We start from the raw sequence: 15,601 nt of genomic DNA on the forward strand, positions 1-15,601 counted from the left end.
TGAACAGTACAACATAGTCAACTATGTATGAACACCTCTCGGACCAAGAGAAGGTGTGTGGCTGAGTTCCCAACTCCCAAATCAGACGAATCCCCAAAATGGTAGGTTTGAATCGGCGACCTGGCCACTCGCACCCATACAAATCAAAGGACTACCTCAATGGCAGAAGTTCCCAACTCACTTGGGATTGAGGTCATGTTACCTATGGTCATCCTAGTGAAGTGAAGTCTCTGTCATGAACGGTGTTATATAACGAGACATTAACACTTCGTGGTCAGGTCTTATACAAACTCTTTGTATAGGACGCCCTCGCTCGCATGTCCTCAACACGAATGATCAGGATCAGACTATCTGTGACAAGTCACAATACTTGTGACCATTCCACAAAGCGGGCCGCATCCGTAGCGTTACCAGGATAAGGTTTTTCTCCTATATTCATATACTACAGACCATTTTGGTTATCACTCAAGACATGATCCACTTGTATGTCACCACATACATGTTTGAGTCACATACAGATAACCAGAGATTTTATGTTTATTGGTTTGTGGTAAAACAAATAAAACAAGTAACTGAGCAAAATACAAGATGTGAAGTAAATATCATATATTAACAACACAAGCGTTCGTACAAACTGTTTACAAACTATAGGACACGAGACTTTAGGGCATTAACCCCAACATCTAAATGTTAAAATTTAGGAAAACTATCAATTTATAGCCCTAAAGTTGCATCAATTTAAGTCTTAAACTAATAATTGTATTACTTTAAACCTTGAATTTTTGAAAACGTATCAATTTACACCCTTTATTATGTTCCGTTTGAAAAAACTTCATTTAAAACTTATAATTATATTAATTAAACTCCCAAACATTCATAAATAAATCAATTTATAGTCGAAATTTCTCTTGAGAATCGTGTATGCATTTACTTTAATCGTCTATTTTCTAAAAACCAATATTTGAAGAAGTCTACAAGTATTCGAGAATTAATGCATGGATAATTTTCAAATGTAATCGTAACAAAAAGTCTAAATTGATTGGCTTATGAAAATTTAGGAGTTTAATTAACTCAAGTTTATAAGTTTTCTATGATATTGGTCGATTGAAATATAGAGAAAGATGTAAATAGATATACTTACAAAAGTTTAGAATTGATACAATTATTAGTTCATGAAATTAATTAATACAATCCCAAATTTTAGGGGTATAACTTGATATTTGCCCTAAATTTTATTAGCTATATCGAGCATGGATGAACTGATTAACATTGTATGTCCAACCAGATAGTTAAAAGTTCAAATCTCAACCAAAACCTATACTGAAAAAAATGCCAGTTTCTCTTATTGTTAATACTATAGAATCTTTATTAAGCTTAAAAGACAAAATTGATTAAATTTTAACAATTCTATTATCCAGAGGGTTTGATTGTAAAATTCATTAATTAATGGTTGGTCTGTCCATGGCTTAGTTTAAAGAATGATTTGATTATAGTTCTAGAATGTTGTTCAACTCTACATCTAAATGTACAAATCATCATTTACAATAAAACGAAACTAGAGCGAAAAGTTTGTTCATCCCGTAGTACTAGAAGCTTTTCCATTTGCCAACACAAGAAAAAGAAAAAGTGACATATATAATATAATAGATTGAGACGAGACAAGAAAAAAAATTAAAATATCATTTTAGTCATTGTATTTTGAAATTTGTTCAATTTTAGCATTGTACTTTCAAATATCCCATCTTAATCTATATATTTTTTATATATCTTAAATTTAATCTCTCAAAATTGATTTTTTTTTTGGAATTAACTAAATAATAATTATATTTTTCATGCAAAGAAATATAATGTGAAAATATTTTCAAAATTCAAAATGAAAATGCTCATAAATAACAAAAAGTTTTTGAAAAAAAATCAATAAATAAGCAAATAGTAACAACTAAATTTAAGATTTCTAATAACCAAATCGAACAAACTTTAAAAGTATTAAGACGAAAATAGATTTAAACCTAAAAAATTGTCTTCAAAGGGCCCAAGAGGCAGAGCATTTATTCAGATGGTAAAAGGGTGTGGGAACATGTGTTTCTTTTCTTATTTTTTTGTTCACTGTTATTCATATTCTTCTGTCAGCCAAACACTGCATACTTTATTAAAAACTTTCTCTTTCTCTCTCTCTTTCCAGGAACATTTGAAGAAATAAACTCAAAATCAAATACAAAACACTCTGTAGTCTGTAACCACCATATCTTTCAGCAGTTCATTTCAATAATGTTCAATCCTACATGTGAATCCCTAACCACTCATTTGTTTTTACTTTCTCTCTCTAATCTCTCTCTTATGTCCCAAGAGAAATGGACATAATCTTCTCTGTCCCAGATTCAGAACATACTTTACACCATCTGTAAGACAATAAAAGAAACCAAAAACAACTTTAGAAGAGAAAAAATATAGTTTCCTAAAAGAAAATTTTACAGTAACTTTGTCTGAGCTCATTCTTCAGAAATTCATCATGTCATGTTTCATTTAGTCTTCTCTACAAATACAACGCACAACTCAAAGTGATTCAGAGCCTTTAATCATATAATGATGAAACTTGTTTGCTAGAAACTGAGGTGAAATCATATCTACAAAATGCAAATCATAAGACCTGAGTGAAAAAGAGCTTTAGATATTATTGTCATGATCATTCATCATAAGAAACATGGAAGCTGGTGGTGCAGCCTGACGCCTCAACGTCCTCAGCCCCACAACAGTCGTAGAATTTGGCAGCATACGGCGGGTCATCGGGTCCCAATTCATAGTACCTTGAATTAATCAACTGAAAAAATAAGACTGCAAAACCAAGAGAGTGAATTCAATGGTAAAAAGAAAAAGAAGCATTCATTCATTCAACGTTTGTTACTGTGCACTTCCTTATCGATATCAATACTGTTTTTTAAATATATACATTCTAGAAAATATATTCATGTTCAACAACCTATGGAGTTGGAAAGATTCGAATCTCTAACTTACTGGTTAAGGACATAGGCCCATAAATATAAATATTATAAAATGGGATTTGGAACTTCCATGAGCAATCTGCCAACCAAGAAATTCCTACCAACTTTAAAAAGAGAGATGAGACGAGGAGTAAAAGACAAATGAGGACAGAAACGTCACTTGTGAAGGAATCCCACACTGTTCCAGTCCACTATTTCACACAAAGCTTTTTCTTTTTTTCTTTCCCCCCCCCCCCTCTCTCTGTGGGGGAGGACTCTGATCCCTTTACAAACTGGATTGAATCATAAAATTGATACGTTTTAAATTTAAATCAAGACAAATATATATATAGATCTAATAAAATAAAAGAGGCAACCCAAATGAATTGGACTTGGAATAGTTTTCCAAAATTTTAACTAGATCCAATCACATTTGTCTAAGTGCATCTTAAAACGATTATAATACTTCATCAAACAGAATCATCAAGCTATAATTTGTTCAATGTGTCTTTCAAACAAGTTTGACTAAATAGAAGTTAATTTTCACACCAGACATAGTTTCAGCGGATTTCACATCCATCATTATATCAAATTCAGAGTTATTCTATAACTCCAAACCAATGCAAGCTCAAACATGTGGTGATTTCCATCCCCACCACTCCTTATTGTCACTAGTGTGATTAAGCTTAGTGACATCTTTCAACCACAGAAATGAGAATCAACTCATGCAATCATGTCATGCCAATTTTTGTGCATCTTGCTGACTTGGTATTCTAGGGGGAAACCAGCTTCCATGACTCATCCATCTATACTTTAATAATGGAAGCATAAAATAACTAAACTATTTATTTGATGTTTAACAAATTATAGGCAAATAGTTCCTAGTTCTTTCTAAATTGTCAACAGCGCCTCTTGCAAGCAGTCAGTTCAGTACACAAATCATGGTGTATACAGAAGGTAGACTTTAAACAGATTGTTGTTCTGTTTCTGAAAAAACAACCATGACAAAAGAAGGAAACTAACAAGCGACTCTACTCCAAAGCCCACTATCTACTAGTGCAGCAAAATTCCACCATATTAATACAAACAATTCATAGCAACAAATTTAGGGCATGTTTGGTAGACAGCTCAGATTCTTGTTTTCAGTGTATCCAGATTTTGATTTCAAGATTTTAAAATGCAAAATTATATTAAAAATGATAAAAGCAATAACAATATAATATTTCATGTTATAGACTCAATTATTTTGTTAGATTATAATATGTAATATTTTGCATATTATATATTATATGATGGTATAAAAGTAGTGATTTATATTCAACCTAGTGTGTAGTGTGTCTAAATATATTTCCAAATACATTTTGGAAAATTATTAAGTTGGAATTTAATTTATGAATCTGCTACCAAACACATATCTGAAAACATGAAATACAACTTTGTTTTCTTTGAATTCTTTGTTTTCAAAATTATGTTTTCAGATTGCCTACCAAACATGCTCTTAAAATTTTAAAATTTTCTAAGAAATGAACATTTCAATTTATCTATTATTAATTTACTTGTAAGTTTAGCCTAAACACAATTAATGACGTGCTTCGACCCACATTTATCTGACATTCACAAAAAAAGACGTAGAATATCTGAATGGCTTTATCCGTGCATCACATCATCCGCAATGAAAGACATAAGTTGGATTTTTTTTCCTTCATGAATGCAAGTGTTTAAACCAGTTTATGAACAGAGTTCCACAATACTCAGTATTCAGAACCATCCAGGCCACGTGAGATACTTAAATTTGGTTGGTTCACTATTTACCTCTTTAACCATCAAGTCCCAATCAACTCAGGTAGTGTTTGGTGGCATAGATAATATCTTTGATTAATCAATGTAATGTCCAACAATAATCTAATAGAATCCAAATATATTGAACTATAAGGGGCCATTTGGGCTTCCAACTTCAATTAGGTGAAGTGGGCTATACTGTTTGGACTTCCAATTGTAATAGTTGGTATTTCCAACTATTATAACTCACAATTAATTACAGTATTATTACTTCAAATCCCTCTTTGCTACAGTATTTACTATTTCCTACTCATCCTCTCTCCTCATTAACCAGACTAAAATAGTCTACATCCCAAATACAAACTTGTTGAAATACATTAAATTAGCCCTAAGGGCATTTTTGTCTTTTTACTATATTTGCTAAATTAGGGTTTCACATTATTCTATTTATATCTGAGGTTGGGTCTATTGTAAACAAGACATAAAAATAATAAGTTCTTTTCTACCGTGGTTTTTCTTCCCTGAATTAGGATTTTCCACGTAAACTCCTTGTGTCGTCTTCTTTCCCTATTTCAATATGATATCAGAGCAAGGTGATGAAACCCTAGCCCCGGTAGAAGAAACTCAGTCACCAAACTTGATAGGTGAAGGTACGCTGACTAATGAGGCTGTGATTCAAGCAGCGGTTGACCGCTATCTCCGAACCATCATTCCAGGTGGTTCAGCCGAACAGATCCAGCTGGCGAGCCGAACAGCAGGTGGTGGGATTGCTCCAGCTGGCGCGCCGATTAGCTCCGTCCAAGTCTTCACTGAACACCATCGATCGGATCTTTCCAGCCGAACAGCAGGTGGTGGTGGAAGGTCACGCCGTCCAGCCGGCGCACGCGATCGGTCACAACCGATCGGACCCTCAACTTCGCACACAACCGTCTCAGCCTCGCACGTTCTCCAGCCGGCGCACGCGATCGATCTACAGCCGGTAGGTATCTCGGCGTCGCACAGAATCGGAGCTACACCAGACGGTCATGGGCTTGCTTCAGCTGCCGGGTCGGGTCAGAACGGCGCGATTTCTTCCTCATAGCAGATCGCCGAGTCGTTTATTCGTTACCCACCATCACAGCCGTCTGGGAGCAGCGCCGGTCACGGGTTGCCGAACTTTGCCGCTGGTGGACTTTCGACAGTAGCTTCTTCACAGTATCATGGTGCAAGCCCTTTCCTCATGTATATCCAGTTCAGCCCCAGTTTCGAATGGGTGAGTCCATTGAAGAAAATCCCATGGTATTTAGACAGAAAAACTCCAGATCTGAATCTCATGGGGAACTCTAACAACAATTAACTAGTCTTCAGCAACAGATGGTCGCCCTGGGAGCCCGATTGAATGGCCATGATTCTTCCCCGATGTATTCAGAATCCAGTATCAATGTTTCCTACTCCAACTTCTAATCTTTTATCTGGAACAATTGGAAATTCTACAGAATGATCACGGGAGAGAAGTTGAATGGACAAAATTACTTCTCTTGGTCCCAAACCATATAATGTTTCTTGAGGGACGCCATAAGTTTGGATATTTAACTGGAGAGATACCACGACCGAATCCTGGGATCCTCAAGAGCATGTCTGGAAGGCAGAGGATTCTTTGCTCCGCTCAATGTTAATTAGTAGTATGGAACCACAAATCGGAAAACCCTTACTTTATTCAGCCACTGCCCGAGATATTTGGGATGCAGTCCGAAGGTTATATTCGAGGCGTCAGAACGCATCCCGCCTGTATACTCTAGTAAACAGGTTCACGAATGCAAACAAGGGAGCATGGATGTAACGTCATACTTCAGCAAGATGTCATTGTTATGGCAAAGAAATGGATCTATGTCGGGAGATCATCTAGAACCTGCCCACAAGATGGAATTCAATACTCTCAAGATAGAAGAGTTGAGCGTGTGTTATGATTTTCTTGCGGGCTACACCCCAAATTTGATACAGTTCGCAGTAAAATACTAGGGCAGAAACCAATTCGTCTCTCATGGAGGTATTTCAAAAGTTAGATTGGAAGAAGATAAGATCGAGTGCAATGAACGGGCCAAGTGTTACCACTGTAGAGTCAGCTGCCTTCGGGGTGAAGTCCGCTGGAGCTGATGGTGACAAGAAGAATAGTAAAAACACCCTAGTTTGTGAGCATTGTAAAAAACAGTGGCATACGAAGGATCAGTGCTGGAAATTGCAATGGTCGCCCTTCCAAATTGTAAACGTCGCCCTCCCGAATGACAAGTCGATAATCTGGGCGTGCTCTAGTGGGTGAATCAGTTGAGGGGGCTGCACAATCCAGACACAGCCTCCAGTGACTAATCCTGGTGATTCAGGTACCGTAGGAAATCGAACATTTGCTCAATCAGGTAACCCTCAATCCTTTAGTTTCCTTGCTAAGGGGAATGAATTATGGATTCTAAGATTCAGGAGCAACCGATCACTTGACTGGCTCATCGACCGTTTCTTCATACTATCCAAGTGCTGGAAATGAGAGGATTCGAATTGCATGGTCCCTTCGCTCCGTTGCTGGAAGGCAGACTGTCACCATTTCAGGGATTAACTCTGCAAAATGTCTTACATGTGCCCAAAATTTCTTACAAATTATTATCAATAAGCAAATAACAAAAGATTTGAACTGTAGATTGTCTCTCACCAGATATCTGCTTTGTTTCAGGACTTGAGCTCGGGGAGGACGATTGGCACTGCCCGATATGACAGAGGCCTATATTTCCTTTCTACAGATGCTTCCTCCAAAAAGCTTGTTTAGGACTAGTCATTTTATCTTCGTTTGCTATAATCTGAAACAATTATTTTTTGTGGCATTTTTCGTCCTTGGACATCCTAGTTTTCAATATATGCGGTATTTGTTTCCTCATTTATTCCATAATGTAAATGTTTCTTCATATCTTGTGATGTCTGTATACGTGCTAAACAACCCCGCGTGTCAATTTGTTTCTCAGCCCTATAGGCCTACCCAGCCTTTCCACCTGGTCCACAGTGATGTTTGGGGTCCCTCGACATTGCTACCTGTCTGGTAAACGGTGGTTTTAACTTTCATTGATACCTGACTTACATGGGTATATCTCCTTGCTGATAAGTCCGAGGTTTTATCTACCTTCAAACAGTTCTATACCACTGTATTAACACAGTTTAAACAAAGATTGTCATTCTCCCGAAGTGACAATGGTCGTGAGTTTGTCAACCACACCTCCGAATTCCTAGTGTCAAAAGGGATCATCCATCAAAACTCGCGTGCATTATACTCCAACAAAAATGGGTATGCTGAACGAAAAAATCGCATCTCATTGAAGTTGCTCGTTCCTTGATAATTCCAGCGTCTCTTCCTTCGTACCTGTGGGGAGATGCGATTCTTACCTTGCAGCTCATCTAATTAATAAAATGCCTTCACGAGTTCTAAAGTTTCAAACCCTCTTGAGTGCTTCAAAGAGTCCTATCAATCCTACCCGTCTTATTCCTGGAGGTTCCTCTTCGTGTGTTCGGGTGTACAGCCTTTGTTCATACTCATGTCCACACCGGACTAAGTTTGCTCCACGAGCTAAAACATGTGTGTTTGTCGGGTATCCTTCATCAGCGTGGCTATCAATGCTTCCATCCATTCTTCCAAAAATATTTTGTCACTATGGATGTCACGTTTCTTGAAGACAAACCATTCTTTCCCGTTAGTCTTCTTCAGGGGGAGACCACAAATGAAGAGACTAAACAATTCCACATACTCCATACCCATTATAGCCTCAACCTTGAGCCTAGTCCGAATATTCCTGAACCTGAGCTTAGTCCCAATATTCTTGGACCTAGTCTACCTAGTCTTGAACCTAATTCTGCTCTCTGTTGTTCTCGTGTCGGTTCTTCCTATCTAAACAAGTGCCCTGGATAACATATTATATGGAGAATCTCAGAAAGGAAATTCAGGAAACCTCTGTTTCCATTGGAAAGTGTCCAAGCCGTCAAACCAGCAACGATTTCAAGATCCCGTTGTTTCAAAGGAGAGTCTTGAAGAAAAGTCTGGGAACATAGATTATGACAAATGAGCTCAGAGAAGGTTGAAATTTCAGGAAGGGATGAGATGCTGAAAGATCCTCAAGAGGATGCAGAATTGGCTCAAAAGTCCGATACTATAGAGGGCAGACGAGAAAACTGACAACTATGATACCACTCTGGATTTGCCAATTGCTCTGAGAAAGGGAACCAGGTCATGTACAAATACCCTTTGCATAGCTTTCTGACCTATAGTAACTTATCTCCTGTTTTTAAGGCTTTTACTACTCAGCTAGATGCTCTAACAATACCTACCAGTATACATGCGGCCATGGAAGTTCCCGAATGAAAGCAAAGCCAGTAATGGAGGAAATGAGAGCTCTTGAGGCAAATAAGACTTGGGAGTTAGTAGCTCTCCCTAGAGGTCACAAAACAGTGTGGTTGCAAATGGTGTTCACAGTGAAGTATAAAGTCTGACAGAACACTTGAGAGGTATAAAGCCAGGTTTAGTTGCTAAAGGATTCACTCAGACGTATGGGATTGATTATTCAGAAACTTTTTCCCCAGTGGCTAATTTAAACACGATTCGTGTTTCTTCTGTCTGTCGCCGTGAATAAAGATTGCCCTACATCAACTAGATGTAAAAGAACGCATTCCTAAATGGTGAGTTGGAGAGAGGAAGTTTATAATGATGTCCACCTCCAGGTTTTTGAAAGCTAAGTTTGGGAATCATGTTTGCAAACTCGAGTATTTATAATGGTTGAAGCAGTCTCCTAGGGCGTGGTTTGACAGGTTCACCGTGTTTGTTAAGTCCAAGGGTTTGTTCAGGGGCAATTCTATCACTGACCTGTTCAAAAAATCACCCTTAGGAAAGATTGCTGTGTTGGTAGTGTATGTTGATGACATCATCCTATCAGGGGATGATACGGCAGAAATTGCTAAGCTAAAACAAAGGATGGCAAGTGAATTTGAAATTAAGGATCTTGGCAGTTTAAGGTATTTTCTAGGGATGGAAGTGACAAGATCAAAAGCAGGAATATCTGTTTCTCAGCGGAAGTACACTATGGACTTGTTGAAAGAAACAGGAATGACCGGATGCAAACCTATTGACACTCCTATTGAGGTCAATAGCAAACTGAAAAGTGTTTCGGAAGGAGTTCCTGTGAATAAGGAGAGGTATCAACGCCTAGTAGGAAAACTGATTTACTTGTCTCATACTAGACCCGACATCTCCTATGCTGTGAGTGTAGTAAGTCAATTCATGCAGAGTCCATATGAGGAGCACATGGAAGCTGTGACTCGAATTTTGAGATATTTAAAGTCCACCCCTGGGAAGGGCTTGGTATTCAGGAAACATGACACACGAAGCATCGAGGCATATACTGACTCAGATTGGGCCGGATCTGTGACTGATAGAAGGTCAACCTCAGGGTACTGTACCTTTGTATGGGGAAATTTGGTAACTTGGCGGAGTAAAAAACAAGGTGTAGTGGCCAGAAGTAGTACTGAGGCAGAGTATAGAGCTATGAATCTGGGAGTGTGTGAAGAAATCTGGTTGCAGAAAGTTTTATCTGATCTTCACGAGAGTAGTCCTGGGCCTATGAAGTTGTATTGTGATAATAAGGCTGTCATCAGTATTGCGAATAATCCCGTACAACATGATAGAACCAAACATGTTGAAATTGATAGGCACTTTATTAAAGAAAAGTTAGACCGCAGAGCTATTTGTATTCCCTATGTACCTTCAGTCCAACAGATTGTTGATGTTTTTACGAAAAGGTTATCGAGACAGACGTTTGAAGCTTGTATTAGCAAGTTGGGTCTTGCCGATATCTATGCCCCAACTTGAGGGGGAGTGTTGAAATACATTAAATTAGCCCTAAGGGCATTTTTGTCTTTTTACTATATTTGCTAAATTAGGGTTTCACATTATTCTATTTATATCTGAGGTTGGGTCTATTGTAAACAAGACATAAAAATAATAAGTTCTTTTCTACCGTGGTTTTTCTTCCCTGAATTAGGGTTTTCCACGTAAACTCCTTGTGTCGTCTTCTTTCCCTATTTCAATAAAACTATTAGAACCACACTATAATAACCAACTCAGAGCTTCAAATACCCCCTAAAAAATTAACGGAAATACAAAGTAAACCAAGTATTTGAGGTATTTGGACCCTCCCAATCTTGAGATACTCTCAAGCCTTAGTTCATTTCACAAAAACATTTGTTACCTTCCTGCTTCCCTACTCACTATATTTATAACCAAACTTCCCTTACAAACTCCTTAACTAATTGCTAATATGCCCTTAATACTCTAATTATTTCCCAATAGCATTCCTATCATAATCCAATCTCAATATGTTCACTGAAGTTGTAAACTATGGTCGACAATCTACAACCTTCCATGGGAAAAGAACACATGAATTTTGAACCTTTAAAATCTCATTCTCAACTAAATGGATCTGGAAAATTTGAAGGCCCAACTAATAATGTGATAGTTACAATGTAATTTATCAAAATATTCATATTTCTCCCGAGACAAAAAGCAAATTGATGATAATAGAATATTTTGTTCCAGCTTTTCATTCTTGAAGCATCATATTCTCTTTTAACAAAACAAGGGACCCACTGAGCATTGCTCAATCGGTTTGGGCATATACCTTGACTAGAAAATCAAAGGTTTAATTTCCCTCCCAAATGTTGTTGAACTCAAAACAAATAAAATACAATAATTAATTGATTAAAAAAAATAAAGGGACTGACTCACCAACACATTGCTTTGTAATCAACCATGTAGTGATCCAAAATCAGAATGAGTATTAACATCAATTTGTATAGATAAGTGAATGAAAACACAAACAACTTGAAACTAAAAGTCTAAAACATATAATATGTAACAGCCCTTCCCCTTTCTTACAATGTTCCTCAAGTGGTAGATGATTTGTCTAAGTGCCTCGCGTTTAGAGTAGTTGCCATTGAGCAACTTCACCCCACTTCTGGAGGTAGCCAGTTGACATTTTTTTTTAAAGATAAAAAAACATTTCAATGAATAAATGTAACAGAGGGGGAAACATAGAGATTTCCAATTGAGCACATTTAACAATGAGGAACTAGCCAGCCGATTTAAATATCCAAAATGATAAATGAAGTTGCATTGCATACATGGAAAACCAAACTTGTCCTATCTGACAACTAAATTCAACCATTCAAAGCAACCATGAATTACACAATAATAAGTACTATTCTATTTTGTAAACAAAACTTCTATTTTGGCAATAATAAGTACTATTCATAGGTCCATAAAAGAGCTATTTTTTCCAACCTAAATCATGTTAATTTCTAGGGAATTTCATGGTTAAATGTGCTCAATGCAGTAAATCAAGCTCAAGAGGCCTTTGAGTCGATTCAAGGTGATCTTGGGATTAAACGAACCAAAGTAGAGTATTTTAAGGTTAATTCAAGGAACCGTGCTTAAAGTAATGCAAAAACCTGCAAACAAGTGTCTCAACGATACACGATGCTAGGATGAACATTGCAAACTAGAAGCACAACGGTAGCGTTGCAATGCTCTCAAGAGATCAGGACAAGCAAGTGTTGAGTAACACTAGTGCATTGGCTTTTTAGCTGCTAGCGTCGCTTGGAGTATAATAGATCCTTTCACTTTTTAGAAAATGGAGGAAATTTTTTAATTTTCGGCCACCTTGTATATTCTTCGTTCTTTACTTTTCTTACTTTTAGATTGGATTTTTGGTATGTAATCGCATTCGACTCAATCGTTGAATAGATTATTATTGGTTTTCCACTTTCTGTGGTTTCACCCAATCCACTGTTAAACACTACAACTATTTAGCTTTAAATCAATATTCTATAAACTTCATTTGGATGTGGGTTTTCGTGACAAAAACCTTCACATCAATTTAGGAGTTAGTATGTAATCGCATTAGTGGTAATGACAATTATACCCTAAACTTTAGGAGTTGTATGATTAAAACTCCAAAATAATAAATGTGTCAATAGAAACTCATCTTTTATTTCTGAATCAATTTAGACCATCTATTAGTGATTGATAACTATTTTCACTCGATTCTATTTAAAATCAACGAACAAAATTACTTTTCTCCAAAGTTTTACCAAAGTATCCAAAAAAAATGACATAATTCTTCTTAACTAAGTCCAAAAAATAGAAGATGACGAGAAAATGAAAAGTCACCCATATTAATGAAAAAAAACTACTGTCCATATAATTCCTTCGTTTCTTTCGAATATTACGTTAAGTCTGATATTTGAAGAAGTCTTACACGTGTTAAATTATGCACTAACGGTTTAGAACAAAATACTAACAAAAGATCTAAACTGATTCACCTATGAAAGGTTAAGGTTTTAATTGTTACAATTACTAGTTTAGGGTTTTAAGTGATAAAATCCCCAAAGTTTAGGATTATAAACTAATTCACTATTACAGTTGATGTATAGACTTATTTGTCAAATTTATGAAAACTCTTCCACGTTATGCATGAGTGGGAATGAAGCAGTGAAGCAGATGTGTGGAAAATGTGAAGCAAAATCAGAAAAACATAAAGAAAGATGTATTTGGTTCCTTTTCTTAACTATGAATTGGTATAAGGCCAGATCATCTTTCCAATAGGACCCTCTAGTATGGTATGCCAAGTGCAAGGATATTTTATCACAAAATTAAGGTACGGAGAAGGGAATGGAGAATCTAAAAACTTCTGGATAGACCCTAATCTAAGAGATCTTCCACTTCGCAGTTTTTTTCCCCCAAACCATAGCTCCATAGTAAAGGGGCAAGTATCAATTTTACATTAATCAAAGAATGTTGGAACCACCCTCCTTGAGCTACTTAACAGAACATCACTAATATTCAGATACTCAAAGACTGTACAACGCCAACTAGCAAGATTGAACTTCTGGATAGACCCTAATCTAAAAACTTCTGGATAGACCCTAATCTAAAAACTTCTGGATAGACCCTAACCTAAGAGATCTTCCACTTCGCAGTTTTTTTCCCCAAACCATAGCTCCATAGTAGAGGGGCGTGTATCAATTTTACATTAGTCAAAGAATGCTGGAACCACCCTCCTTGAGTTACTTAACAGAACATCACTAATATTCAGATACTCAAAGACTGTACAAAGTCAACTAGCAAGATTAAAAATCGGGATAGACCCTAACCTAAAAACTTCTGGATAGACCCTAACCTAAGAGATCTTCCACTTCGCAGTTTTTTCCCCCAAACCATAGCTCCATAGTAGAGGGGCGAGTAACAATTTTACATTAATCAAAGAATGCTGGAACCACTCTCGAGTTACTTAACAGAACATCACTAATATTCAGATACTCAAAGATTGTACAAAGCCAACTAACAAGATTAAACTTCTGGATAGACCCTAACCTAAGAGATCTTCCACTTCGCAGTTTTTTTCCCCCAAACCATAGGTCCATAGTAGAGGGGCGAGTAGTCAAAGAATGCTGGAACCACCCTCCTTGAGTTACTTATCAGAACATCACTAATATTCAGGTATTCAAAGATTGTACAAAGCCAACTAGCAAGATTAATAGCCGGGAGTATTTGCAACAATCAGAAGGGGCGTATTAGCAACATAATTTAGAAAGCTGAGGCTAGGTGGAATTGGTCGAACAAACCTGATAGGAATGATATTAGAGTGTTAGAGGGATGCCAAGGGTATTATTACTCGATACCAAGTTCAAAGTGCAAACTAACTATAAATGACTATTGATTACAGGCTGCTGGGAAAATAGTCTCAATCCCCGCTGCTAATAACTAATAAGCCCCTCTATCTTCCTTGTAACTTACTTTTTGATGGTTTGGCCAATGTTTTTGTATGCTACTCACTTTTCTTTAAATAAATTAAAAAAAGAAGAAGAAGAAGAAGAAGAACTCTGCATATGCATCTTGAAGTTTCCACTTGCCTAGATAACCTGCCCTCATATCCAATGGAATCATTCTGAGGCAGAACTATCAACTCCAATAATCTAACCTCTTGGTACAAACTCGCAGTTATTAATGCAGTTGTGTTTTTCCTCTCATATAGTAATAACAGTAATAGTACAACAAAATCAAGCTCAATCAATGCTCAAAGAGACTTGTTTGAACACTAAGATTGGGCGCCAAAAACAATCAGAATGGCTCAATTGACTCAAACTAAGAAAAAAAAAATAAGAGGAATTGAAAAGGGTTGGGAGGAGGAACACGAACAAGTATGCGTTGAATATTGGATGAATGATGGAAAGGGAAGAATTTAGGTTACCTCTTTTGGTCGTCGTGACGACGACAGACGAAAAAAGAAGGATGGAAACGGCATGAAGAGGATGAATTGGAGGATGGAAGATAGGAACGATTACATCTTCGACAAAGCTTCTCCATTTCTTCACGTTTACCATTCTCGCTATGTTTCTCCATTCCACACTAATTCCTTACACCTTCGTCTTCGTCGTCCCTAATGAAATGGTAAAGCGTGAATATGTGGTATTTTTTGGCTTCTTCTTCGATAAGAGGGGGAAAAAAACATTAAAATATCCTTTTGGTCTTAGTATTAAATTTTCATCCACATATTTTCATGCAAAATCCAGTGACCATAAAAAAAATAAACAAATGTCACTAATATAAAAATAATATAAATAATAAACATATTTATTTATTTAAAAAAATATTGTTGAATAAAGAATTTTGGATCAATCACAAGTTGTCACGTCGTTTAGTAAATTAATGACGAAATTCTAAATCATTAAATTTGGGTACAATTAGAAGGTTACATATGTCCCAAATTGAATTGAAGGCAAATTTC

General features: G+C 36.7%; 1 protein-coding gene across 3 annotated transcripts; it reads right to left on the reverse strand.

Moving 5' to 3' along the window:
- Positions 1-2,124: 2,124 nt before the first annotated feature.
- LOC120087822 lies at positions 2,125-15,299 on the reverse strand. Of its 3 annotated transcripts, none has more exons than XR_005484702.1 (3): positions 15,065-15,202; positions 2,648-2,832; positions 2,125-2,399 (listed from the first exon to the last, which is right to left on the reverse strand). XR_005484702.1 is itself a non-coding variant. In XM_039044738.1 (3 exons), the coding sequence occupies exons 1-2, from the start codon at positions 15,214-15,216 to the stop codon at positions 2,684-2,686; spliced, it is 273 nt and encodes a 90-aa protein (XP_038900666.1). In that variant the 5' UTR covers positions 15,217-15,299; the 3' UTR covers positions 2,125-2,399; positions 2,648-2,683. The 3 variants fall into 3 exon arrangements, 2 of the variants coding, with proteins under 2 accessions (XP_038900666.1, XP_038900664.1); XM_039044738.1 differs by having other exon boundaries at positions 2,648-2,804; positions 15,065-15,299; XM_039044736.1 differs by lacking the exon at positions 2,125-2,399 and having other exon boundaries at positions 2,431-2,804; positions 15,065-15,299.
- Positions 15,300-15,601: the final 302 nt, after the last annotated feature.

Source organism: Benincasa hispida, chromosome 10 (genome assembly GCF_009727055.1).
Source record: "Benincasa hispida cultivar B227 chromosome 10, ASM972705v1, whole genome shotgun sequence".
NCBI lineage: Eukaryota > Viridiplantae > Streptophyta > Magnoliopsida > Cucurbitales > Cucurbitaceae > Benincasa > Benincasa hispida.